This window comes from Centropristis striata, chromosome 2, assembly GCF_030273125.1.
Source record: "Centropristis striata isolate RG_2023a ecotype Rhode Island chromosome 2, C.striata_1.0, whole genome shotgun sequence".
Classification (NCBI taxonomy): Eukaryota; Metazoa; Chordata; class Actinopteri; order Perciformes; family Serranidae; genus Centropristis; species Centropristis striata.
Window position 1 is genome coordinate 30,882,976 of NC_081518.1, and position 27,544 is coordinate 30,910,519.

Consider the following 27,544-nt stretch of genomic DNA (forward strand, 5'->3'; position numbering starts at 1 on the left):
ACGTTTAAAAATCTCCAATTATTGTTCTTTTTCGCTCATTTTTTTTCGGCCATCCCATTCATTTCAATGCAAAATTTGGGCAGTTTTTCGCGACTTATATCGCGAAAAATTCATATTCTGTAGAGAAAAGTAATAGCACACCGATCCCGATCAAACCGCACGTTTTGATATATAATTTGTCCTGCAACTCTTCAAGTTGTAGGACTAGTAGCAGGACGAAATTGCGCCCGGAAGAGGAAGAAGAAGAAATCCACAGTATAACAGTAGTGCTCGGGGCTTTGCCCCGATTACTGGTCCCTACAGCTATTGCTGTATGGGACCAGTGCTCGGTGCGATTGCCCCGAGGCCCTAATAACAAAACATAGAAACAAGCAAACACCCTCCGCCCATATAATATAAAAAAAGCTAGATAAAAAAGATGAAACAATAAATAAATAACTAAGAAGTAGAGCATATATATATATATAGCGTATATATATATATATATATATATATATATATATATATATGTACATATATATACTAATAAATAGTAGCAAATAAATAAATAACATGCATGTGCAGAAACATCTCTAAAAATGGTTCAGGTAAAAGCAAATTAAAAAGATAAGTCTTAAATTTGCTCTTAAAAATATGAACAGTCTCTGATGCCCTCAGGTCTTTAGGGAGGCTGTTCCACAAACGTGGACAACAGTGACAAAATGACGCCAATAAACCAGTAAAAGAATCTTAAAATCGGTTCTGAAACGCACAGGTAGCCAATGCAGAGACTTTAAAATAGGTGTAATATGAGCTCTCTTTCTGGTCTTTGTCAACAGACGAGCAGCTGAATTTTGTAATAACTGTAATCGATCAAATTTTTTGTTAGGTAGACCAGAAAGTAGAGCATTACAATAGTCAATTCTACAGGTTATAAAAGCATGCATCAATGTCTCTGTATTAGCTTGAGAGAGAAACGGCCGTACTTTGGCAATGTTCTTAAAATGATAAAATGCAGTTTTGGTAATATTTTTAATATGCGGCTCAAAGCTAAGATCAGAATCAATGATAACTGCCAGGTTTTAAACTTGTTGACTAGGGTTAAAATTCAATGCTTGGATTTCATAGTTAGTTTCTCTCTCTGTGCTTCAGTACAGATAATTAAAACTTCGGTTTTGTCCTGGTTGAGCTGAAGAATACAGAATACAAAAGAATACAATTAAAAAGGGCATCAGGAGACGCGGCAATGTAAAGCTGTGTGTCATCAGCATAGCTATGGAAATTAATGCCGTGTCTCCTGATGACATCCCCAAGTGGCAGCATACAAAGGTAAAAAATAGTTAGGTCCTAAAATTGAACCTTGGGGAACACCAAAATTCAAAAATGTGGTTCGAGTTAATAAAACCATTTAACTGATTAAAAACAAGCTTCCCTAAAATTTTGCTTAAAAATGGCAAGTTTAATATTGGTCTGTCATTACTAATAACTGAGGAATCTAGATTGTTTCTCTTCAGCAGAGGCTTGACTATGGCAGTCTTTAGGCTGGTGAGAAAGGTACCCGTCTAAAGACAATAATTGACAATTGTGAGCAACTGTTAAAAAAGGTTGTGGGAATCGGATCTAAAATACACGTTGAGGTTTTTAACTGGGATAAACCCTTACCATGCTTAAGCATTTGACTCTCATAACATTTCTATGCCACGAAGAGTATTTATACTGTATAAAATATATCCCGCTAATATAAAATTAGAAAAAAATCTTTTTAGGATTACTTAAGATTAATTATACATAAATATGCTGGCGTCTTAAATTCAAATAGCTGGCTAATATGGTAAATTGGTGAAATTTAAGAGAGAAGCAGTTTTACAAACAGACGATATACTACCCGCCCCAAAGGAGCACTCAAAATGGGCGAAAGAACGCAACCAAGACACGACATCCGTCATTTGATTGGTCCACACTCTAGCTGTCTCCCTATTGGTCGGTGAAACACACTATTATAATCGCAGGGGCGGGACATCTTCTGTCTGAGCAGTTACCTCAACCTGAGGGGACGTGCTTGTTCTGAATGCTAGCACAAAAGTTTTGAGAGCGCAGACTTTAGATTTGAGCTTGTGGACTTTAGATCTGAGTCACAGGACATATTTGAGGGCGAGCAAAATGTTTGTGTCCAAGAAGAAGAAATGTGAGCACAAACATGAGATTTTTGAGTTCAAGCAAACATTTTGAAAGAAAGCTACAGAAATCTGAGTGCGAGCACAAAATGTGAGTATGAGGAGAATACATCTGAGCACGAGAAGGAGCTGTTTCACTGAAAAGGAATAAAGTCATGCTCTCAAATGGAAAATCTACGCTTTTGAATAAAGATAGGATATTTCTTCCATAAATAAAGGGACAAATGTGTTGAGTAATAAAAAAAAATCTTACCCACTTTGTCACAGTTACTACTTAGGCCTACTTGTTCACTTAAAAAACAAATACCTAAAAGATAATAAAATAAAGCAAATGACAGATTTATGCAGTACAGGACACATGAGCAAAATATGAACAGAGATCAAACATCCAGTAGATGGTGATATTTCACCAGTTATTGTACAGTTTACTATCTAGTTCCTGTTATGAAAGGAGAAATATTTAGGATTTTGAAGAAATTACTTATATATGGTGGGCAGGAGAGGAAGACACTTTTAGTTTCATTCTATAAATGTCCAGACCACCAGATTCAGGCAGTAGTTTTAGTTCATATTTACTAGTAGTCGAAATTTGCGCCCACACATGATCACAATGATTTCTAAACTGTTTTATGAAGTTGAAAATGCTGCATAGTTTTAAATGTTTTCTGTTGTAATGGAGATTGACCTCTGCTGCTACATACTGATGTTATTGAGCAACGCTTCATGGTGATGTTTCTTTTTCAAAACTTAAATTGCAGCATTAGATAATGTATCAACCATAGACTGTAAAAAATATCAACCCACAGCAGCAGCCCCTGACCTGGTCAAGACCTCAGACTGAGTAGCAGGATTGAAACACCAAGACATCTCACAAGTCATATTTTCTTGGAGGGGGAAAAAAATAATCCACACAGACTTTATTGTAAAATTATGTGCTCTTTAAAATGCCTCCTTTAGGAAGCGATTCCCTATATTTTCAAGAAAAAAGGGCTGTACTTTGTGCGTATATTTCAGCGTGTTGAGGGTGGACTACTCACAGCCTACCAGGCAGTCGACAGCACGCAGTTGGCCAGAAGTGGGAAAAACAGCAAAAATAAAGATAGAAGCTACAGACCAGTGTAAAAGTGAATCACAACAACATCTGGCAATCCAGATGAAAGAGGAGAACTTTTTAAATTAGTATCTCTAATTTGGGCCCTCCGTTTACATTTTCTGATGTGTAAATGAATAATGGGCGTAATTTTAGCTGGGGCTAATATTAACTAGCCTACTTAACATACTGTTATATATGATTTAAACTGACTGATAATTTTATCTTTATTTTGCTTTGAACAGTTTAAATAAAACCATCTGAGAATGTGTCTTTGGTGGGACTGCTAACAGGAAACACACTGCTTTCTAATAAGTGTTCCATCAATCTATCAAACTTTGCTTGTATAGCACTTTTCATAGAAATAAGAGGTGGACGCAACATGCAATTATGACATTTAGTAAAATTGAAGTAGGAAGTCGGAAAAATACCCAATGAATGTTCAAGTACCCATATTTGTACTTCAGTACAATACTTGGAAATGTACTTTCTAACTTACTGAAAAACACATCCCTATTCTGACTAATAGACTGACTTATTTTTTAAAATTACAAAATGGCCTCAAAGTTCCCTTTTTAATTCCATCACTGGGGCCGAGGTGCGAATGCTGCTTTGAGTCCCATTGGGATGGCCCTGGTGGTCTCCGGGGGCCTGCAGTGCCCCTCACTCTCTCTGTCATTCTCAGTAACATGTTCTGCTCTGTGTGGGAAGATTCTCAGCACTCGTTTTTCATTTCTAAGTGGTTGGCAGATAATTAAGAAAACAAAAACAGAAATACTGCAATGTCAGCCTTTCAGTGAAAAGTTTTAATATTTTCAGCACATACTAGAGGCAACAGAAAGAAAGTCAAGAGTTTCATGAATAATGAAATATGTTCTTTCTTAGGGTAGTATTTACAGTAATGTTACAGTAAATCTCTGTGCTCATTATAGACTAGATGATCATTTTTTTCACCATCGCTGAAGGTCGTTATCATAAAAACAGTTAGAGGCTTTGTCTCAATATCCCTCCTCAACTCCTCTCTCCTCGATCACTTGACCTAGAGACCAGAGGAGAGATAAGCAATGATACACGATTGCAGCTTGTGTGGAAGTGTTACTGCCACACGAATATAAATGCTCCACTCCCAGCTCTACAGCTGGGAAAATATAAACACCACACAAATTATGGAACAAAAGTAATACATTTATCCCCAGAAATAAAAAAAAAGTTGGAGGTAGAAGATCTGTGTAAGAGTTCTAATATAGCTGTATAGATGCATATGAAAAGGATGTGGTTTAAAAGTGACACTGATACTGAAAAAGGGTGTCCTAAGAGATGCAAATGAGGATATGAAATAATGTTTTGAGATGAACCCACATTATCAGGGTGCAGTTGTATTCCCCTGCTTCACTGTGTTTCTGTGTCCCCTATATGACTCTTGTGTGTGTGTGTGTGTGTGTGTGTGTGTGTGTCTGGGCATGGCTGACCCACTTCCACTGGCTCACCTGCACAGCTGTTTCCCATCCACTAATCATCCACCAGGAGTATCTACTGCTCTTCACTTAGTGTCAGATCATCTGCTCCCTTCAGTGGTAACAGTATAACTGTCAAAGTGTACAGAGTGTGACTTGTGCTCTTCCCATGTGTTTGCTAATTCCTCGTCCGTATCTGCCACAGGTTGACCTGCTGGTTCGCTCCACCCTGTCTGCCCAACCATCTCCCTGCTTCAACTTGCTCTGTCACTGCCTCAGCTTTTTTGCAATAAAATTCCTTAAAATGCCTCTGAGAAGTCTCTGGTTCTTTGTTGTCATCTTGCTAAATGTAACAAACAGTCAGGGGTATGGTGTAATATATATTTCAATTTAACATATCTTTCAGAAAGAAACTACCTTCATTTCAAGTAGCAGTTTGTTAACTTTACATCAAACTTACATACCTCCTACATACTTTCAATGGTGTTTTATTGTTGATGCATTCATTTGGAGTCATGTTTCTGGTCTTATGAGACAATGGGCCCCAGGGTGCTGACACGCATAAGGCCACACCACCTCTCATACATAGGATCAAAATGCAGACTTTATGGTTGTTTGGCCTCTTTTTGTTGTTTTCACAGCAGTTTTTACTTTGGGCCCCTGGGCCTGTGCCCGATAGACTTTTTCAGTAATCCATCCTTACTTTTTTAATTTAATTCTTATATACTCCCTGCTTTTACCTCTGTTTTTATTCTCTACCAACTGAGAAAATGTTCTGTATGTTTGCTGCTAAATGCTCCACTTTGTCATCAGCTCTCTAACTGTATGTCTGCTAGTGTACAGTGGTTTATTAGAGCCTTTTCACTGAAAACAGCTGCCTGCTGCTGCCGGTTGATGAGAGCAGTGAGACTGAAAACAATAAAGTTATGCGCTGTAAAATGGAAACAATGAGTTAAAAGACACCAAATGTTTGGCATGGCTGAGGGGAACAGCAAAGTGAGTTTGAATTCTCTGTGGGTCTGTCACTACAGGCAACATATTTCATTTATTCATTCATTGTAAACTTACCAGCTTTTACATGACCATGATCTGTACTGGGACTTTAATGCTACACCCAAATCAGTTGAAGCATCATGTTGAATATTTTACATGGGACAGATTTTAAAAAGAAAAGGCAAAGCATTAAAGTCACATTCAAAGCTACACCTTTAAGTAATGGACTTTATTTTCTACAAAACATGCACTTGGTGTGGACAGTGTAAATGGGTGAAAACAACATGTTGTCATCTGTAACATAGCTAAGGGGGGTCAGAGCTGACACTGTCAGTGTGATAACACTACGATCACAAACAGTGACTTTAACCATGCTGGAGGAAAACTGTCTGCACTCTTAGTTTCCATCCTGTTCCCCAGCCATTTCCATCCGTCACCTCTTCCACTTAGCACATTGCTGTGCCACTTATATAACCAGAGGGGTGTTTTACAAAGCAACATCAACAGTAAATCAGGCTTGTTTCCAGGAAAGTTTGTTTCATTGAAAAGGTTATGTCAGTCCAAAACTTTGGTCCAGACTGATATACCTCAACAAATGTTTGATGGATTGCAGTGAAATTGTTTTACAGACATTTATGATGATGAATCCTCATGATTTTGGTGATCCTCTGACTCGTCATCTACTCAAATCTGTCAATCTATAAAATATCTCAAAATCTCGGCACAAAATTTAGTACAGACTTCAATAGTTTTCCAGGTGATGTATTCTCATAACTTTGGTGATCCTCTCTAGTGCCACTAGCCGAATGATGTTTGTGTTTGGGAAAAAAACATTTTTCCTGCAATGATCAATTTTGCGATTTTTAAGAAAACTTCTAAAATACACATTTAACTTTTTATTTAACTACACTTTGTTTGTTTTGTCTTTACCAATCATTTGTATGTGTGTATACTTATATACAAAAAAACAATGACCTTAATAAAAAGTAATCAACTGGGGAAGTTAATATCAGTTCAAATGTTATATCACCTTTTTTTTCACCTGCAGTGTCTCGCCTTAAAAGTTGACATTAGTGTGATAGAGACGTTCATGTTTGTAGTGTTATAATTTAGGCAGTTAGTGTGCTCCTAATCTTCGACTCAAGTCTCATTTTGCTTTCAGCCATTGGAGGAATTATATTAAATGAAGTAATGTGTTTGACCCACAGCTGTAGCTTCAGTGAAATGTAATCTAAATATAAATAAAATGGTACCAGAAATACTACTATCAAAAACACTGGCAACAGGCAACCAGTCTGAAGTTTTAAAGTTTGAACCCAACAAAGGCTATTTATGTTACTGGGACAAACCAAGTAATGTTAATATAAACAGAACTATCCTTTCTAATATTATTCATTTCAACCGTGCTGTGAACATCTCAGTTTTGTCTTCATGTACGTTTCCTTTATTGAAGTAATCTGTGCTTGAATTTTTAGATCTATGTTTTAAAATAATAAACAAGCTGTTCTTAATTCAGACTTGACTTTGGCCGCATTCAAATACACATACTACATACAGTTTAGTCTTCCAGAAAAAGATTTAGCGTGTCCCAATACATAGTAACCAATGTCAAGTGCAGTATGTCAAAAATACCAGGATGTCCTATTGCATATGGTCGCACTTTGAAGTCTGCAAGCCAGCATGCTTTTCTGGCTATACTGACCCACAATCCTCTGCACAGCGGAAGATAACTTCACATTATCAGAGCCATGAGCGAGTACAGAGAGATGACAGCCAAATATGCTCTATAACAAGAGATGATGCATTATAATCTGCACCAATGGCATGAACCAGTATACACTTCCTGTCTCCTAAATCCAGTCTTCTGTCCCCCTTGTTCCCTCACCTTGTTTAAAAGCACTGCAACATTTAGCATAGATTATTTATAAACTGTTTTGTTAATATTATATATTTACACAGCTAACCAACATATTTACGAAATATTGATGGCTAGGGGTTTGCAAACTTTAGTTTACTTTATCTTAAAATGTTGCCACAGTGCTGCCAGATCTTATAAGAATGTGTTGCTGAGACAGATACTGGTTGTAATCCAAGTTAATTTCCTCCTGATTTGTGTGAAAAATGCCATTTCAGTGTCAGAATGTTCAGAATATATGTGACTTGTGAAAACTGAGTCAATTATTTACTTCAGTGGTCATAATCTATGCTCATGTTCACTTCTCCAAATGAAGTGAACAGACTCAGGAATGCTGCGACACCCACTAGACACAGAAACAGGAAACTTCTTCACTGTCTCTGTGACCGCACAATGATATATGCTGTGACGATTGAGCAAGAGGGTCAAATTTCAGGATGCAATCTTTTTAGAAAGTGATATGTCCCAATTGTATGCATACTGCATGCAACACTGTAGGTGCAGCTGCAGTGCATACTTAAAGTTGGCTTCATGAAACAGCTTAATCCTGGTTCAGTTGGTTGAGCTCATTCAAGCCAGGCTTTTTTCATTAAGCCCTTTTCTGAGCATTCTTTATGAAACACCTCTCTGTGTGCTACAGTTTGTTTACAAAACAAACAAACAAACAAACAAACAAACAAACAAACAAACAAACAAAAACAGCAGCATGGCATGTGAATATCTAAGGCCAAAAAGATGCATGCTGGGAGAGGGGACAGTGCAGAAGACAGATTGGTAAGTATGCTCTTGTTGTTCACTCAGGTGCAGATTTATGTGTGAAGAGACACGCTGACAAAGTGTGGACCAGCTACCATCTGCTTGGTCAACATTATAAAGTACAAAAAAGTAGTGTCTGCATTTTAAATGAACACATGAACATGTTTCCATAATCCCTCATTTCTCTCTCTCTCTCTCTCTCTCTCTCTCTCTCTCTCTCTCTCTCTCTATCACACACACACACACACACACACACACACACACACACACAGACATTCAATATGAAATAAATAGCAATATGTACAAAACTCAAGTTATACAGTATGTAAGTACACGTAACACATCTACACACAATACACAACTTACATCATGTAAACGACCAACAAAATGCTTAGCCCTGTCATGTATAAATGACATAAAAACAAAACAAAAACCTTATCAATAAGTTGTATGAGGATTCCAGCATTAATCAAGCTAATTCAGATCTAGACAATCCAGATAAGAGGCATTTCACTATGGTGTCAAGGTGGTGGGTGTGTTCCCAGACGTCACATCTTCACTGTCATATTAGCAGTCTTAATCCTTAGACAGATTCAAAAGGCAGCAATCAAAGGATATCTCCCACATGAGCCCACAGTTAAAAAAAAGACACGATCCAACCTTTCCTGTTTTGGCACTTCCTTCCGGGCATGCTAATCTCCTTCTTCCCACCCTACAGATAAACAGTTTGTGACGGAAAATGTGTAATAAAAGGCAAAGGCAGAATGGAACAAACAAGCTGCCGGGATGAAAGACAACAGGATCTTCTTTTCATGTCTTTCTCCTTTGACAGCCTCCTTACGTGTTCAGTAGTGTACGTAGTTAGCTTTGGGGTAAGCGGGGTAGGTAGGAGGGAACTTTAAGATTATGATGGTAAGACTGAGAATAATGACCCTAGGAATCATTCATGCTGGAATGCCATAAGAAAACGTAGGCAGATATGTGTCACCCATACAAGGCTTAGATCTGGTTCAGTGTCCTCTCCTAATTATGATACACTTTGACAGTAATAGAGTTGATCAATCCTGCATTTATGGGAAGACTTGGACCCTCTAAGATGCTAATAATGCTACGCATTTTGTGAATGTGGACATTATTGAAGGGGAATTTTGGTTTCTTCCAACTTGGGTCTTATTTACATACTGTTGGGAATGTTTAAAAGTTAATCATATTAATCTATTAGTCGATGGAACATGGCAGCAAAGCAAAAGAACATGCTTGCATTTACTATTTATTTTGCAGAGGCGTCATCACTTCGTCCTAGACTTAGCACTGGCCAAGATGATTTTGACTGGTGAAATAAAATACAAACATGCGTAAACATGAGTATTTTTCCCCTGTAGCAGAGTGATAATAGTTGAAGCACTGACACAGCACTGTGGAGATAGGCCACAGTTAGATAGGTTGTTTCGTCTGATCATTAACTTCTTGTGTTTCTTGCTCCATCTGCCTTCTTTTGAGGACTGTTGATCAGTCCACAGATCAAATTAATCTTACAACAGTATGATGATAAATAGAAAGTTGAAATAATGTTGAATTAAGACCATTTGTCTGACTAGTTTGACTGAAATAAAAGCAACAAAAAGGTTTGAAACTATGACACTATCTGTCTGCTGGTTTCACTGATACATCTTCCATGGTTCCTCTTTTACTTGTTTTCACATCATAGGGGGGTAGTCGTGTGCCCCTGTGGTCGGTCCAAGTGCCCTTCTGGTTGGCAAAAAAATCTTGTCATATGCTCAAGCACTGCTCTGGTGTGACTCAAGTAGAGCATATGTTTAGTTTAGTTTGTTTGTCTGTTTGTCAGCAGGATCACAGAGAAAACTAATGGCCATATTTTTTATGAAACTTAGTGAAAGGGGATAGCATGGGTCGAGGAAGAACCCATTCTATTTTGAAGTGGATTAATTTATCATTTCCAGATAGGGAATGGCCATTGCAGATTCCTGGGCTCTCTGAGTGCCCTTCTAGTTTACCCACAGTGTGTCTGGAGCCTATTGGGACAATTCCATGCTTCATTTTTGATCTGATGTCACATATCATGCAGGCAAAATGAGTTACCTTGAGTGCCCCTGTAGGCAGACCCAGCACCCCATACACCCCTTCAGTGTGACCTTTGGGCAGAATGAACTCTAACCTTGTGGGAGGAAGAGATGAACTTGTATTATTTCCACCCCTGCCCTTTCGAGAGTCTGAACTCCGATGTTTAAACATGTCTCTAGTTTTTTGAGAGTTTCCCATTTCAGCATTTAGGGTTTTGTTGCTCTAGTAATAATTAAATATTTGGGAAAATGTAATATCTGGCATTCAAAAGGTCATATGTAAAGACACTGAATATCAGTTATTGGCAGGTTCATTCCAAATGTATCATCACTTTGGGGTTTCAAAATGCCTATCTATTGACCTCTACAATATTAGTGGCTATTTAATTAACTAAGACCTAAGGAAATAAAAGGGTTGTGCAAATATAGCTCAATAAAAGCATGTGGCTTCTAGCAGATGTAATAGGATACATCCCAGAAAGTCTGAAGCTCTGATGGTGAATATCCAGCTGAGTACAGGAGCCAATCCATAAAAATGAATCCAATCACAGTTTCATTGAATGGTTCAGAACCTCAGCACAGCAAACAGATCCAGCAACTGCAAAGTCACATGAGTTATCAGCAAAATCAAAGGCATTGATCCAGACGAGTACGAACAGTGAAAATATCAAGTGTGTCAGCTGGCACTGGTATACTGGGAACTTTCCACAAGGGAATCCTAGATGTCAGTGTATTTCCAATGATAGCACAGTCCATATGGTGCTATTAAGGCACCATGCAGCCCCGCTCCACACAGTATTCAATGTAACATACTGGGCCTCATTGACGTTAATCCCATGGCAGCCATTTGGAAATGATGTCACTCTTGGGGTGAGAACAACATCACATCCAGTATGTCTAGTCCTACTGTATACATATTGTATTAAAAATCATTGGACCAAAATTTGGCATTTCACAGATTCCTCACGGAAATCTACTAATCTATCTCAGTTGCTTGGTAACAAGTTATGTTTGTCTGTGAAAGGCTTAACCTAGGTTCTGTGAGGTGTCATCAAACACGTAGGTGTTTATACTTGTTTCAAATGGCCACATCAGAAAATGGGTGTCTTCAAATCTTGACGCAGTGAATCATACAAAATATGATAACCTTGCAAATTTTTTGACAGTTTTTCCTTGCAGTTATTCATGGTGTTGCATTAACTTTCATTAAGCTGAAGAAAAAAATCCCTTCAAGCGTGGTCATTCAAAACAGATGGAAACACTGACACCTCATTGGAAAACATATCATACAACCTATGTGGTTTAAATCATACTGATCAAATCAGCACAAATCAGTGCTTATTTAAACTTCAAGCAACAAATGCCAATTTGCCAGAGTTTCTCATCCTGAGTGTGGAAAAACGTCAAGTATCCCCCGTCTACTGTGGAATTGTAGGACCTGCAGTCATGTAAGGAAGCTCAATCTCCTTGCAGAGTTTTTCTGAATTCAGTTTTCCCTTCCTGCTGTTAGTCCCACCACAACATTCTCCTGTGAGGTGTAACGTTGGGCTGTCAAACTAATAAAAGGAGGGCCAGTGTGTGTTTCTTTCAGTGTGTCAGTTGTGTGTGCCTGCATGCATGTATGTGTTTGCATCTTCTTCAATGTCCACATCTCCTTCTGTATTTGTGTCACTGTCCTGGGTAGGTGGGGTAATGTGTCGGGGTGTGTGTGTGTATGTGAGGCTGGGACTGTGCATGTGTGTTTTCCAGGGGCAGTGTGGCATGACGGTCAGGAGGCAGGCGGGTGGACAGCAGGTCGTCCTCTGCAGCGTCACCTACGGACAGAGGAGGAACACAGCTATTAGTGACGCACAGACAACATAAACTGTGTTCATTAATGAGCTTCAGATGTTCTGCTACAGTAGGTGTGTTTTTATTGCACTTTGGATTGAGACAGGCTGGCTATTTCCTCCTACTTCAAATCTTCTTATTGAACTAAGCTAAACATGTCCTGACTCCATCTCTGTGCTTTAAACTAAGACATGAGATTGACATTGCTCACTCAGAAAGAAATTCAAAAGGCACAAACTGTTAAAGTATTATTTTTACTCTGAATATAAGAGATTAAAGTGTGTCGGCTACAGCTTTTTAATCAACCAAAACAAAAGGGTTCGCTAACAAATTGCTTCAATTACAATAAAAGTTGTTTTTCAGTTTTTCTCAAATTTTTTAGCAGATGAAAAAAGTACTCCAGCCACATCAATGCCAACAGGTTTGTTTGGAACCAGGAGAAATTGGACTGAGAAATAAGATCACAGGCTTTTGCACTGTAACCATACAATGAGAACATAATATGATCCCTATAAGAAAAAGAACAGACAACAATTGTCTAAAGAGGAGGGTTTACCGCTGCCAGGATCCATGTTGTTTCCAGTGATGTGGTGCCAGTAGACAGATCGGGGCAGGATGGCGGTGGGGGTGCAGGGGTAGGAGCCCGGTTCTGAACCCATAGACATCAACTGGGAGTCATAAGCACACAACATCAGGAATAAAAAAGTGTTGCTTAGAATGAGCTCTTCATATCTACACAGGGAGTGGTTTCTATTCTACAAAGCCCACAATGTTGTGCCATGTTTCTACTGTAGCCCAAAATAGAAAAATCAAACGCATCTGATAAAGGTGACACGATAAACGCGTTGGCACACTATTTACACATGCAGCAGACACCGAGCAACATTAGCATTAATTTAAAATCACGTTTCAAATCACCTGATAAATGTCAGACCAATATTCACTCTTTTAGCTCTGTTTGGACTCCACCAACTGCTGAGAAAAATATCTGCCTCTTTTCGAAATTTGAAGCCAATGCTGGGAAATATGGCAGAGCCATGGTAAAACACACTTGTAAGCATGTATATGTGTATAAGAAAGGCTCTCACCCTGCTGTTTTTCTCCATCTCTAGCAGGACTTTTTTGTGCTGCTCTGCGATAGCCAGTGTAGAGGAGTGCACCCTCTGGTAGATCTGCTCTCCCTCTCTGGTCTGGAACGTGTAAAGGCCTTCACCACTATCACACATCCTACACAGAAACTCAGTTTAAAGTTAGTGTTCACAACAGCAGTGGCTGACATAACAACCAACACAGTTTAACCTTAATGAGCCCCTACTTCCACTACACCTAATATATATAAATCAATGTGTGACTAAGGGAGTGAATCAGTGTCTACTGATCTAAATGCTGTCTCATTTTCACAAGAGCACAAATGTGATGGGACACAGAAGTTTCACACTGTCTGAACCAACATTCTGGAGACAAAATCCACTTTGAACTGAATTAACTTGACTGTTCTTTCCTTGAGGTCAGTCACAAGTTGACTGACAGGTAACTCATTTATTGGACAGTTTTGGTAATTGGATCACATGGAGTGAAATTAAATTGATTGACTGACAGCACATGCAGCTCATTACTGAACCTTATGTGTGATGTCTGATATCACAAGCCAATCACAGAGAAAAAGCTGTTTAAGCTGGGTCCATATCTCAGGACAACGGGATGAAAAAGAAGCATCTTGCACTGGATCATTGGCCAAAAGACTGCACTGAGTCCCCTGGAGAAGCATTGTCCATACATCCTTCAGCATAAAGCAGTTATACAAAGGTGTCCTGAGCTTGTCTCCTACTCTGTATATTTCAACAATTAAAATGTAAAAAAAAAACATATCGGAAAACATTATTTCTTAGTTTCTTTTGTTCAGACAAGGTAAGTAGGAGATGTTTTTACCTGACATGTTTCGACTGACAACTTCAGTCTTCTTCAGAGGTGTCAGCTGATCGCTGTGACGTGTCTTTTTGTGGAGTTCCTCATGAGGCGTGGTCAACCTGACAACTGGCAGGACAGACCTGCCAGTTGTCAGGTTGATCAGCTGACACCTCTGAAGAAGACTGAAGTTGTCAGTCGAAACATGTCAGGTAAAAACATCTCCTACTTACCTTGTCTGAACAAAAGAAACTAAGAAATAATATTCAAAAGCAGACAAAATGAAATTGCTGGAAATACTATATCGGAAAACAGCAATCTCAGAAACCCATCGTCTATCAGGCTGACAATGATTTAGCCTCTGGGGGCAATGGCTAATATTTTTGAGGTTCTGTTGTAATCCTCTCGCCCAATACCAGCTGGGATTGGCTCCAGCACTTTAAATGAACACACGTTTCCATAATCCCTAATTTCTCTCTCTCTCTCTCACACACACACACACACACACACACACACACACACACACACACCATTATCTGCATGCTGACCCAATCATAGCTTGTCAGGTTTTATCAAAGAGGAAGAGATAAGGAGGTCCAACCCAGCATTGATTCATCGTCTAATCTATTCAATCAAGAGAGAGAGAGAGGGCGGGGGGTATCCTTGGAGTGACCGTATGCTGACTGATGAGGACAAACACACACACACAAACACACATTTAATTGTGAGTTGACAATAAAGGTGGAGCGTCTCACCCCTAATACACACTACTTTAACAAAGGATGTATTGTCCCTGATTTGAGACAAACTTTCTAAATGTTTGGCAACCCATGATGTATCTATGAATTTATTTGGGGACAGTCAGCGATCAAAAACCCCCTCCATCTTCCAGCCATCCCATCCCTGGTCTCACCTCCCGGCCTCGAAGGTAAAGCGTGTCGCGTCCCGTCCGTATCGCCGCAGGGAGCACAGTGGCCAGGTGACCAGCTTGGTGCGAGGGTTGTGGATGTCCCACAGGTAAATGTTTTCATGGGTGATCTGCATCATGCACTCCCCATAGATATCCAGGTTGGGACAGGGGAGGAGGAACACATTGAAGCGTTCTGAGGAGATCAAGAAATGACAGGAACAATGTCAGGAAACGATCATCCGTGTAGTTTGACCTGCTTCAGAATCAAGTGTTAACAGCTCGGCACTGTTTCACTACTCATTTGAATTTCTTATCAAGGTTTTCTTATTAAGGATGCTTGTTCTTTTATTTTTCAGAAAGGAAGCTTTTTTAAGGCATGGCAAGGCAAGATATGTAGTAAAACACATTATAACAACAAGGCAAGTGAAAGCAATTTATATTAGACATTAAAAGCATTAGGAAATATAGCACTAGGTTATATGAAAAGGCACATATGATTTAAAAGAGTACAATAAAATAGAAAAAAAAACTCAAATAGAATAAGACAGATTAAACAGAGGAATAGAATTTGAGTGCAGCTACAGTGCCATATCAGATATAAATAAATAGTTCCAAATTGAATTGGATAAAAAGCAGTCACAAACCGAAAAGTCAAAAGCCCTGATTTAAGTAACTGACAATTGGAGTGGGTAGGAAGTTTTCTGGGACTTTAGAGATTTGGTACCTGAACACTAAATGCTGCTTCTCCATGTTTACTTTTCACACTGTGGGCAGGAAATAGACCTGTTCCCGATGATCTCAGAGGGTGGGTCATAAGGGAGCAGCAGATCAGAAATGTATTCTGGCCCTAAACGATGCAGCTTCTGCTTTTGAAGCTGCTTAAATCAAAATGTTTTACTTTAAAAATGTTTCAAGTTAGTATGTACGATGTAAAAAGAGTTGCTCGATAGTGACAAACACACAGAAGCCTATCACCCAGTTCCCCTCAGCTCTATGGAGCGCTTTAGCGTCTCTCAGCTTATTTTTTTTTGTTTTACAGCCCACAGCTCGACTGTCTAAGTTCAGCCTTATGGTTCCCGTCAGCTATGTTTTAAGCAGAAGCGGTTTTCAATGAGGTAGAAGAAATGATAACAAATTTAGCAACTAGCTGGTGAACATGCTGGTACATTCAGCAGCTAAAGAACAAAGAACATGATTCTCACATAAGCACCAGATGAGCAAGGGCACGGTGAAGCATGTAGAGGGCAGCATTGTTCACTCCGATGTGTTGTTTGTATGCAAACTGCAGGGGGTCGAGTTGGTCCTTGACCTCAACTCTCAGTAGGCGTAGAATCAGCCGCTCCAAGGTCTTCATGATGTGAGGGCTACTGGTCTGTAGTCATTAAGTTCAGCGGGACATTTTATTTTTGGTACCGGCACAACACAGGAAATCTTCCTCACTTGCCCCAACTGTAGACTGAGGTTGCAGATCTTGCGGAGAGGTTGACACAGTTGGGCAGCACAGTCCTTGAGCAGCCTTGGACGCACACCATCTGGGCCAGCAGCCTTCCCAGAGCAACGTCTGTCCAGCTCCCACCTCTCCCCCATCTCTGTGACAGACAAGGGTGGAGGCTCAGGTGTAAGAGGGGGGGTGGATGCTGCTTTGGAGATGTACACATGTTGAAGAGGAGGAGGGGGAGAAGGAGGAGGAGGAGGAGCAGCAGGAGTGGCATTGGGTGAGGCCTCTGTATTGAATCTGTTGAAGAACTGGTTGAGTTCATAAGCTTTTTCTACATCACCCGCCACTGGCAGTCTTTTATTGTTGTTGTAACCAGAGATGGTGTTACACAGATGTTACTGTTCTGTAGATTTCTCTCCAGTTTCTTCTTGTATTCCACCTTTGCCATCTTTAAACTCTTCTTCAACTTATATTGTACTAGTTTGAGCCGTGCTTTGTCACCATCTCTAAAAGCTGCCTTCTTCTCATTGAGGATTGCCTTTAAATCACTAGTAATCCAAGGTTTGTTATTGTGGGAACAGCAAACAGTCCTAGTGGGTATGACCGTGTCTCTACAGAAGTTGATGTAATCAGTAAAGCAGTCAACCTGTCTGTCAATGTCCATACTGTTCTCCTCTGTTTCCAGCAACACATTCCAGTCTGTACATTCAAAGCAGTCCTTTACAGCCTCAGTAGCCTCTGGTGTCCATTTCCTGACTGTGAGTTTAGTTGGAGGCTGCCTCCACACACAGGGTTTGTTACAAGTCTCCAGAAGAACTAAGTTGTGGTCTGATCGTCCTATTGGGGGCAAGGCAGTAGCTCTGTAAGCTTGTTTGACATTAGCATAAAGCAGATCAAGGGTTTTGTTTTCTCTGGTGGGACAATTAAAGAACTGTGTAAATCCAGTCAGGGGGAGGAGAGGGAATCACGATTGAAGTCCCCTGATATGCTTCAGCAGTTGCCTTGGGTGGAATGTACACAAGTATTGTCATGATATGACTGAACTCCCTTGGTACATAATATGGTCTCATACTAGCCAATAATTCAATTTCTGGACAGCACATCTTCTCCTTGACAGTAACATGTGCAGGACTGCACCATCTCTGGTTCACAAATAAAGCCAAGCCCCCACCTTTCTTCTTGCCACTAGCTTTAGCATCTCTGTCTGATCTTATGAGAGTGAAGCCAGGTAGAGCCACATTGGAGTCTGAGATGTTTTGATTCAACCATGTTTCAGTAAAACACAAGAGACTACACTCACGGTATTCTTTCTGAGTCTTCACCAGTATGTCCAGTTCATCAGTCTTGTTGGGCAGAGAGTTGACATTCCCCATGATGACTGACGGCAGGTCAAGGCTTATATCTCCATTTCTGAGCCTTAACTTTTGCACCAGCACGGCAACCACGAAAACACCTCTTTAACTCAGCTGGAATAGGGTGATGGTGTCCTCCAGACTTGCTCCGTTTCAATGAAAGAAGCTCCTCTCTTGAATAAACTCTTCTGTCCACAGAAGTATCCATCAAAAATATTATAAAAAATACATACCAAACTTTGCTGCTCCTCCATGAAGCGCATTCCGGAATGAAGAAAGAAAGAAGTGGATGTAGCTACCATGACGTCCATCCATGTTTGTGGACTACCATTTTGAAGCCTTGAGTTTGGCATTTTTGTTGTTGTAAACTTGTTTTTTTAGAGCCTAACTGACCATGTTTGGATGAAAGGGTGAAACTCACTGACAACCTGAGGACACTGGGTTTCTGTGGTTGCAACTTGTCAATCCCATATGGACAGAAAATCTTTTTTAGACTGATCATAGAAACCCAAACAAAATTTGTTTCAAGCAAGTCTATTTTTTATTTAAAAAGTCACATTAAAAAAACTAAACCACAGATATGCAGTGAAGGCAGTAGAAGCTAAACCATCCTGTTGAAAGGGAAACTATAGCGTGTTGCGTGTGAATTACCTGTGTGTTCACACTGCACTCCTGCTGCCAGGAGGTCAGGCTCTCCCATACTGATGTCATTGAGCCGTGTGCCAAGACACTCTATTGACAGCGTTTTAAACCAGTCCTCTGCTTCCAGCTCTATAGAGAGAGAGAGACAGAGAGAGAGAGAGAATACATCTACTAGAATCAACAATTATTCTTGAATCAAAAAAGTCTAATGGTGAACTGATGGTCTCATCTACTGGCAGACATATTGAGACTAATGATGTATACTGAAAAAAGTTTCTCACTTGATTATATCGTCAAGAATCAGTCATGCTGGGTGTAAACAGTTACTGCTGCACAGGTTGGGGTAAACAGTTCTGGGGATATGCTGTTTTTTTCTGTTTGCATTTGTAATCTCAAATGGTTATGTAAACCAGCTGGTGGTTGGTATAATGTTTTTATAATTCTATTATATTTATATATATTTTATTAAATTTATAGCAACATTCCCGACTGCCATTAGAACTCATATACAGCTCCAATTCCAAAAAAGTTGGGACGCTTTGAAAAACAAAATGCAATGACTTGCAAAACCAAGCTCTAATGAAGTGTAAATCACCAGCCATGACTGCATCAACAATTACTGCATGCTTAAACCTGGGTGGCTTTTTGTTCTTTATTGTCCATGTCATACACAGGAGTTGTGCGAGAGATTGGTATGGATCCAAACACAAGAGTACAGACAAAGAATGGGCTTTGCAGTGTGTTGGAGTGTTGAGTGTCTGTGTGTGTTTCAATACATTACCTGATTCACAGGTGAAGGTGCGTGAAGTGTCATCTGTGAACACAATGGCCACTGCCTGTCGCTTGGTATCTCGAGGCAACCGTGTGATGTTCTTGACGTTGCTAATCTCTGTCACCTAGGTAACACGTTGGAGCAACAAAGTGGAAATTGAGCTGATATTATTTGGTATTAGTGTGTATTAAGTGATGACACCTCAGTACAATCAGCTTTAAATTAGAGGTCTTTGTTCATGCTTAAGGAATAACAGATCATCCTTTTAGCCATCATCATTCTTTTTAGAAGTGTCCATATTTAGACAAAAAGGGTGGAGTTAAGCTCAGCTAGGCTAGCGCTACCAAGCTAGCTTGGGTACCAAGGTGCATAAATGCTAACCCTAATCCTAACCCTAACAGACTTCCTAGGGTTTCCAACGCTGAACAAAACAAAATGTTAAAATTAACTTTCATTAGGTGAAAGTTCAAAGAAGGAAACAAGGAAATGTACGCAGTGTACTTTGGAAGGAACTTGTCAATCACAAGGCAATTTTACTCTAAATGGAACCAAAATTTACAAACTGAACATCATGCTGTATTGTCGAAAAATAGTAATTGAGGCCATAAACTCATTAGGAAAATGAATCATGTGAGAAGTGGACTCATTTCATCATTGACTATTGTACAATCTGCCTTTTTTGCAACTAGTTGTCCTCTGCTGGCCATTAGAAACAATGCAGGTTTCCACTGGCAACCCAGAGTTTGTCCCTTGGTTGGAGACAAGTAATTGACACCTTTCTCCTGAAGATACCCCAAATATACAGCATTTTTCTTGTACTATTAATGATGTCAGGTGACTAGCAGTTAGCACATATGGACTAGCCCGGTTTGTGAGGAATAACACTTTTGTTTTGCACAAAAGAGAAACCTGTAAAACTTCTTACACATACAGAATTGAAAAAAAAATAGAGCAAAGTCACTGAACAACTTAAGGTCTACTGCTGTGTTGAAGGGGTGTTAATGAAGGAGTGTGAAAGTAGAAGGTCAAGTGAAGGAGAAGTAATAATGATGAAGAATGAAAGATGAGTGAGTTCTGAAAGAGAGGGAGAGTGAAGAAGAGAAGAAAAGGGCTGTTGGTTCTTGCTGAGCTCAGAAGTAAAAGAATCAGACTTTAATGTGAAGGCTGACTGCTTTCATCCCTATCAGTGTGTCTGTCAGCTCTTTAGCTTTGGTCTTCTCCTGCGGAATAGAGTAAACCTGTCACACACACACACACACACACACACACACTCACACTCACACTCACACACACACTCACACTCACACACACCTACCTTAGGAAATGCTCTGATGTAGGCAGACTTCTCATCAGGGTATTTCTCCAGACGACGAGGTCCTTTGCTGGATGACTTCTTGAACACCAGCCAGCAACGCCGATAGATCTGTAAAATACGTGCACACATGCATGAGTTGAATTGATCAAAACCCAAACCTTACGTGATAGAACAAAATAAGTGCTGTACATCAACACACATTCACAAGTGGCATTGGTGACTTTTGAAAGAGAAAGTAACTTTAAATAGTAACAGAAATAACAAGGCCTACACTGCCCCAAAGCCTAACTGCAGTAACTACGCAATAAGGTAAAACTGAGAAAAACTGCTTTAAAGTTTTTTAACTTTTGTTACTTCGCCAGCCAAATTGGTTATAGGTAGGTAAGTGATATGATACCTTTTTCTACATGAATTGTCGATGTAATTTCATGACGATTTATTTGACCTCTGAGCCCAAAAATGTCGTTACTTCACTCTGGTTTTGCTGTAAAAGGTTCTAATAGTAATGCAAAAACAGTGCAGTGACTACAATGTTGTTGTCTTCTTTCAGCTTTTATATTTTTTCAGTGAAAAAACATTTTCAAATTGATTTTGTTATCAATTTATTTAAAAGTGTTTAACAACTCTTTTCAAAAATTTGTGTGTTTTAGACTTAATATTATAAAGTAATGTTATATTTTACTCTTAATATAGCTTTATCACTTTTTTACTTAAACACTATCTCGATAAGACTGTCCCTATTAAATGAACTTAGAATTTCTGTGTCTTCACTATTCAACACAATGAAGAAATACAAGGCTTCACTGTGTTACAGTCAAATCAGACTGTGGTACGTGCAATTACTGCAGTCTGCTTTGGTTTTGAGTTGGATTTTGTATTTACTGCAATTTTTACATCATTATTTCTCTAAAATAAAGCAAAATTGAAATATAAAACTTTGTCACAACATAAAACAGACATCAAGTAGTTCATTTCTGGTTATTACTCAATATCGACAAAAAATGTAGTTACTGCAGTTAGGCTTTGTAGGGCAGTACAGTAGACTGTTTAATGAAAGAAGTTATGTATGTTATCATTTGTGGAGTTGACATGATGCAATCTGTGTTTATTTGATGAAACGGATATTTCTTTAATTTTCATTTACCTCATGTGTATCTCATATACAGAAATGTGCATCATAGCTTACAAAAGTCTACAGCCTGGCACCATTACCTCTGAATTATACCAACTTCAACTCTAGTTTTGAATTTCTTTAGTGAGTCTAGTTTTCGATATTTCTTTAGCCTCTCATGTGCACTTGGGTCCTCACTGCATTCTGACAAAAAACATTAAGAAATGCTCTTTAAGACCTAGCAGCAATGTTGGTACGCTACTTTAGACTTGGTAGGCTGTGTTCTTCTTCATCTTAAGGCTCAAAATAAGGTTTCTGGCTCCATTCCAACATTTTTTTTTTTTTTTTTTGGGCCAACACTGGATCTTTTGTTGGAAAAGGTTGCCAAGCCCTGCCTTAACCCTAAGCTGACCGAATGACTCTTAAAGACAGTATTCACAAAAATTCATAGAGTCCTTCATGTTCATGACAGGTGTCATGTCATTCTTATGCACGCCCCTTCAAAAAAGTGGCAGCTAATCATTGTATCATTGATTATGTTGTTGTTGGATTTTTTTAATAGTATTTTCACCTTGTGAGTCTGTGTGTCATCGTGGAAAACTACCACAGAAGGGTTTACTTTGTCTGACTGTCAATTTGTGGACAGATTTTGTCAACATGATAGTATCACAGCTGTGAGAGATACAGTCCTGCCGGAAGTTGGACTCTAAATTTAGTTTTTTTTTTTACTAAGCCGAGAACAACTGCATCACACATAAATATGGTCAGGAAAAAGTAAAAAGTAAAAACAAACATCACAACAAAAATATTTTTGAAAAGTCAATACAAATGATTACAAGGCTTGTGAGGTATGTTGAGTTTAAAGCCAGAGTTTACTGTGTCATGAAGCTGGCTCTGTTTTAACCTGGTTTGATCACTATGGTAACTTGTGCTGCACAGCTAACCTGGTCGGGACCAGTTTTTGTTTGGAGTTTCAGCTTGAAATCAGTTAAACAAAGAAGAAAGCCCGGGTTAACATATAAAGTTGATAACCATCGTCGAAGTACCCGTTATCTCTGATCCTAGCTTCAGACTTTGTTGAGCCAGCTTACACACTGACTCTGTTGAACTTGCTTCATGGTAAAGCTCCAAGGTTTATATTTTCAAGTCAATGTCAAGGGTAAAAGAGTACTGACACAGTGACAAGCAGCTGTGCCCCCAAAGATACAGATTCAGCACATTATGTCTGACAGAGTACAGCAGATGTATAGCACTAAACCCTAAATGTGGCCTGAATAGCCACATGTGGTTCTTCAGGCCATCTGCAGTGGCTCACTGTGGCTGTGACAAAAAATGGATACGAAATGAAACAGGTATTTCTTTAATTTTCATTTACCTCATGTGTACCTCATGTAAAGAAATGTGCATCATAGCTTACAAAAGTCTACAGCCTGGCACCATAACCTCTGAATTTTACCAACTTCAACTCCAGTTTTGAGTTTTTCTAGTGAGGCTGGTTTTTGATATTTCTTTAGCCTCTCATGTGCCGTCATTAAGTCATTGTTGTTGAAGTCATCTCAGGTCTTGGCTGTGATGTCTTGAGTTGTTTTGAGTCTTAAACAAGTCACTGTCTATTGTCAAGTGTGTGCTGTGCCTGCAGAGTCCCTGCCCTATGTTGTATGTATATTTTCTCTTTTGTACTTTTCTAGGCATCAGCCTTTAGGCACTGGGTGTGTAGCTCACTATGCAGGTGAGGTCAAAAATGTACAAAAAGGAAGGTCAGATCTCTGTCTTTATGTCTCCTCTCCTTTGCTCTGTCTTAGTCTAACACATTCCCACTCCCAAATCATCACATATCAACACTTTATCAGCCTTTGGCATCACCTTGAAATTGCCAGCAACATACAGTTGCCAGACGGCAACCTCTCAGTATGAGCAATGAAGCAAACACGGAAGTGCCTTAAGCTTGCATTCTTTAAAAAATCCAACAGGGTTGCCAACGGTGGTTGCAAAAGAACTCCGGTCCTATCTATCTCAATACAAAATGAGACGACTTCTCACTTGATTTATTACCTCAGAAAAAATTCTCCTGGCAACATTATGGTCTAAAGTTTCAAATCTTATCCAAGACAATATGGTGTTGATTTCTAAATAATGGTCCCATTTATGAGAAAATAGATGATAAAGAAGCTTATGATTTGGGGCGTGGCTACCTTTGATTGACAGGTCACTAACATGACGAGTTGTCATCAGGACAGAAGCAAAACAATGCTTATCCACAGCACTGTGCACAGCTAAATAGCCGTGAACTTGATTGTTGTTTCCTAAGAACTTTAACCCTTTCAGTGTGTATTATCAGTTCATGAAAGTTTATTTGAACATTTTGTTAATGTAAAAATGTCTTGTTCAGTGTGCGGTTGTACTAGAAGACATTCCAAGGAGTCGCCTGTTTAATTTTGTCCAGGAATTAATTTTGTTTAAGCGTTAACAGTTTATTTTTAGCTGCACCCGTCCTCGCGCCTCCACAGTCCCAATACGGTCTCTCCCGGTTTCAAGAAACAAAGATGGTGACGGAAGTAAAGCAAGATGCCGACAGCTGTAATGCCAAACGGGCAATCCACAAACCAATGGGTGACATCATGGTGACTACGTCCATTATTTATATACTGTCTATGGGTGGTGCAGAGGTATGGGGGGGTTATTTTGTGCTTTGGAACACAATTGACTTGAAACAATCAGTAAATAGTGTTTTATTCCTCTGAATGACTGTTTTGTTCTCAGTAGCTTTCTCTCAAGCTTGATCCATTCACTCTCAGGACTGAAATCCTTAGTAGTATTAAAAGAAAACCTGAATGTTTGATTTCACCATAACTTGCAGCTATTCCAGGAAAAATATGCTTTCTGATCGTCTTACTGTCATATTACATTTGGGATGATGGAATAGTTTTCATTTACTTTACAGGTGATCCCTTAATCTCCTTTCCGCCTGAGGCCTGAAGTCCTGAGAACAAAACTGTGAACTTGATGTTTCAGCTTTGGATTTCAGGTGAAGGTGGAGAGAGCAACACATTGAAACTTTGTCCAGCAAAGAAGGAAGAAAAAGGAGTTGCACCACAAACTGAGCTCAGAGGCGCAAAAAAAAGACGTTTTTTTTAAATCAACACTTACAATTGGCAAATTACATGTGAGCTTTTGTTTTTCTAAGCGTAGGTATACAGGGTAAATTTGCAAGGCAGGACTTTACATAATGCTGAAGTAACAGTCTATAAGATGTGTAAGATACAGCTTTTATATGCATAAAAAATATATATAAGTATGTTAATGCATTTTTCAGCAAAGAAGCTGATGGATTTGGAAAATTTAGATCTTCACGTAATAAGATGTGACACCTCTTGATAAATAATTCTGTTTTGCTGCTTCTGCTGGAACAGTGACTCACCCTTGTGTATGAAAGGATGGAGGGGTGTTAAAGAAGAAATACAAATAACACAGCAGTACTAATATATCACATTTCATTTTAAATCCCTTCCCTTTGTCTAATCTAGTCTCAATCAGTTTCTAAAATAATCTTATTTTTGAAGCCACATTTTTAAAAACAATACTCTGAGCACACTAAGAAATCATGTCAAGTCATTTTAGTTTAACTGAAAGGCAAATGCGTGACAATAAAGCCGACCATTATTCAAAATGCTGATGTCTTCATTTTAGTATACTGCCGACACCGCACTTGAATGTTACACTAGCGCCACGCCTGGTGTAACAACATCATTTCCTTCCACTTTAATGTGAGTGAACCCCTCTGGAATAACAGCAGCTCCAAACTGTTTCACATCAGTTTCATCTTTGAAGATGTGAGAAGGGAGCAATTAGCACTTTCTACCCACCAACCCCCCCCTCCCACCCCCTGCTCTGCCTCCTCTCTTTAACTTCACTTAGCGCTCCTCATGGCTACTCTGTCTGCTGAGACCCGATTACTTCAAACACAGGATGGTGAAGCGATATAGGAAAGGAAAGATGAAGGGGAGGAGAGAGATGGATGATGTGGAGGAGGGGCTTAAACGAGATAGTGAACTTGAAAGCAGAAGGGATGTGTACGGAGGCTTCCACCAGACATTAATAAATAAAATCTGACGCATATTCGTGCTTTATTCCTGTAAAACCTCCTTCTCATGATACCTAACACCAGTGCAGAACATATGAAGAATAAGATTGGCTGACAATCCTGTTTTTTAGCTACGGCAATAACAAAGTATCAGCTATAGTATAGCAACCCCGTCTTCTAAATATTACTTCATACAACAAATGTACAATTACATTTCAAGGGAAACGTACTTTCTCCAGAATTACAGTTGCAGTCTTAAACACTCACAACCTTGGTTAGGTTTAAGCAACAAAACTGCTTGGTTTTGTTTAGTAAAATATCATAGTTTGGTTTAAAATAAGTATATTCATAAACATAAGTTTAAGTAAGTCGCCAACGCTGACTTGCCCTCCTTTCTACTCAGACTTTGGTTAGAAACATGTTTGTGATACACTGATCCATAAACTCCATTACTTAGTAAGCTCAGCTTCTGAACTGATCTGGTACTGAACTTCTAGACACACATAAAAAATAGGACAAAAAAAGAATGTAGTGATCTTCATAACAGAACATTCACGTTGTCCACAGTTAAACTCTACCTAGAAAATAAAGAAGTTAATGGTAAATTAAAAGGATGGTAAACACAGCCTGTTAATGTCTTAAGAACAGAAGTAAATGCAGAGGCAGCCTGTATTTTTTCATTCGAAGAAAAGCTCAAATCCAAGAGGCAGGACACTGGCAACAACTACAACTACAAAAAGAGTGTAATACACAATGGACAGTTAATCTGTCCCTGACTGTGTTGAGGCTTTTTGTTCCAACAACTGGACATAGAACCTTAATGTAAGCCTTAAATTATGAACAAAGATGCAGTGCTGCTGTTAATGAGGAAAACCACTTAAATATGTAGTGAAAGTCAAATAAAACCTCTTCCACTATTTGTTGGCAAATAATTATGATTTCAGTGACAGTTTTAACATCACACTGTTTATGTTAATGTGAGGATGGAGACATAAGAGTGAGAAATACAGCAAGCCAAATTAGCGGTTTGGGGAGTGGTAAGAATCACCAATAAGCTGTAATAGCAGCACACACACACACACACACACACACACACACACACACACACACACAGGGAGAAATTATACTTAGCAGCTGTAGTAAATTGACTTACAATTAAAAAGCCCATTCAATTTTGTCAAAGGAAATAAGGAAATACAGAGAGGCTGCAGGGAGGGAGGAAGCGACAGAGAACAGAACAGAGGACAACAACAAGAGATAATGAAGCAATAATGAAGGAAAGAGGAATGAATACATGATAGAGTGTACTGGTACGAGACTGCAGAGGAGGGAAGAGGAGATGACAGCGAAGGAGACAGTGGTTGGGGTGTTTTCTCTCTATGATGCAAGGTGTTTAACATGGGGAATAAAACCACCGGGACACGGTGTGTTTCAAAATCTTTGAAATATAAAAGTGGAACATATAAAGACAGAGAAAGAGAGAGTGAAGTAGAAAACCAGGGTCAGGTAATTTACTTCTGACTGGAGAGCCATACGCCATCTCCCACCCGCCCGCTTCAACAGTACCCACCCACCTCCTTATGCTGCCACGGCAACCAAACCATCCCACTGCCATAGCATCACAATCCTGCTGAGTGCGCATTTCTTCATCAGCCCATCTGACATGGACAAGGGAGTGGTGTGTCTGTGTGTGTGTGCTCAAAGTCCAACTGAAAACACAAAAGTCAGCTCATTTTTGCAGCAAAA

General features: G+C 39.3%; 1 protein-coding gene across 1 annotated transcript in view; it reads right to left on the bottom strand.

Moving 5' to 3' along the window:
* Window positions 1-4,992: 4,992 nt before the first annotated feature.
* dok4 (docking protein 4) overlaps window positions 4,993-27,544 on the bottom strand; it is a 70,659-nt gene continuing 48,107 nt past the window's right edge. The window contains exons 3-9 of the mRNA XM_059354364.1: window positions 20,607-20,714; window positions 19,301-19,415; window positions 18,529-18,648; window positions 15,091-15,280; window positions 13,361-13,499; window positions 12,829-12,940; window positions 4,993-12,256 (exon numbers count right to left, since the gene is read on the bottom strand). Of these exons, the coding sequence (XP_059210347.1) occupies window positions 12,111-12,256; window positions 12,829-12,940; window positions 13,361-13,499; window positions 15,091-15,280; window positions 18,529-18,648; window positions 19,301-19,415; window positions 20,607-20,714 (930 nt within the window). The 3' untranslated portion in view covers window positions 4,993-12,110. The remainder of the gene's footprint in view (window positions 12,257-12,828; window positions 12,941-13,360; window positions 13,500-15,090; window positions 15,281-18,528; window positions 18,649-19,300; window positions 19,416-20,606; window positions 20,715-27,544) is intronic.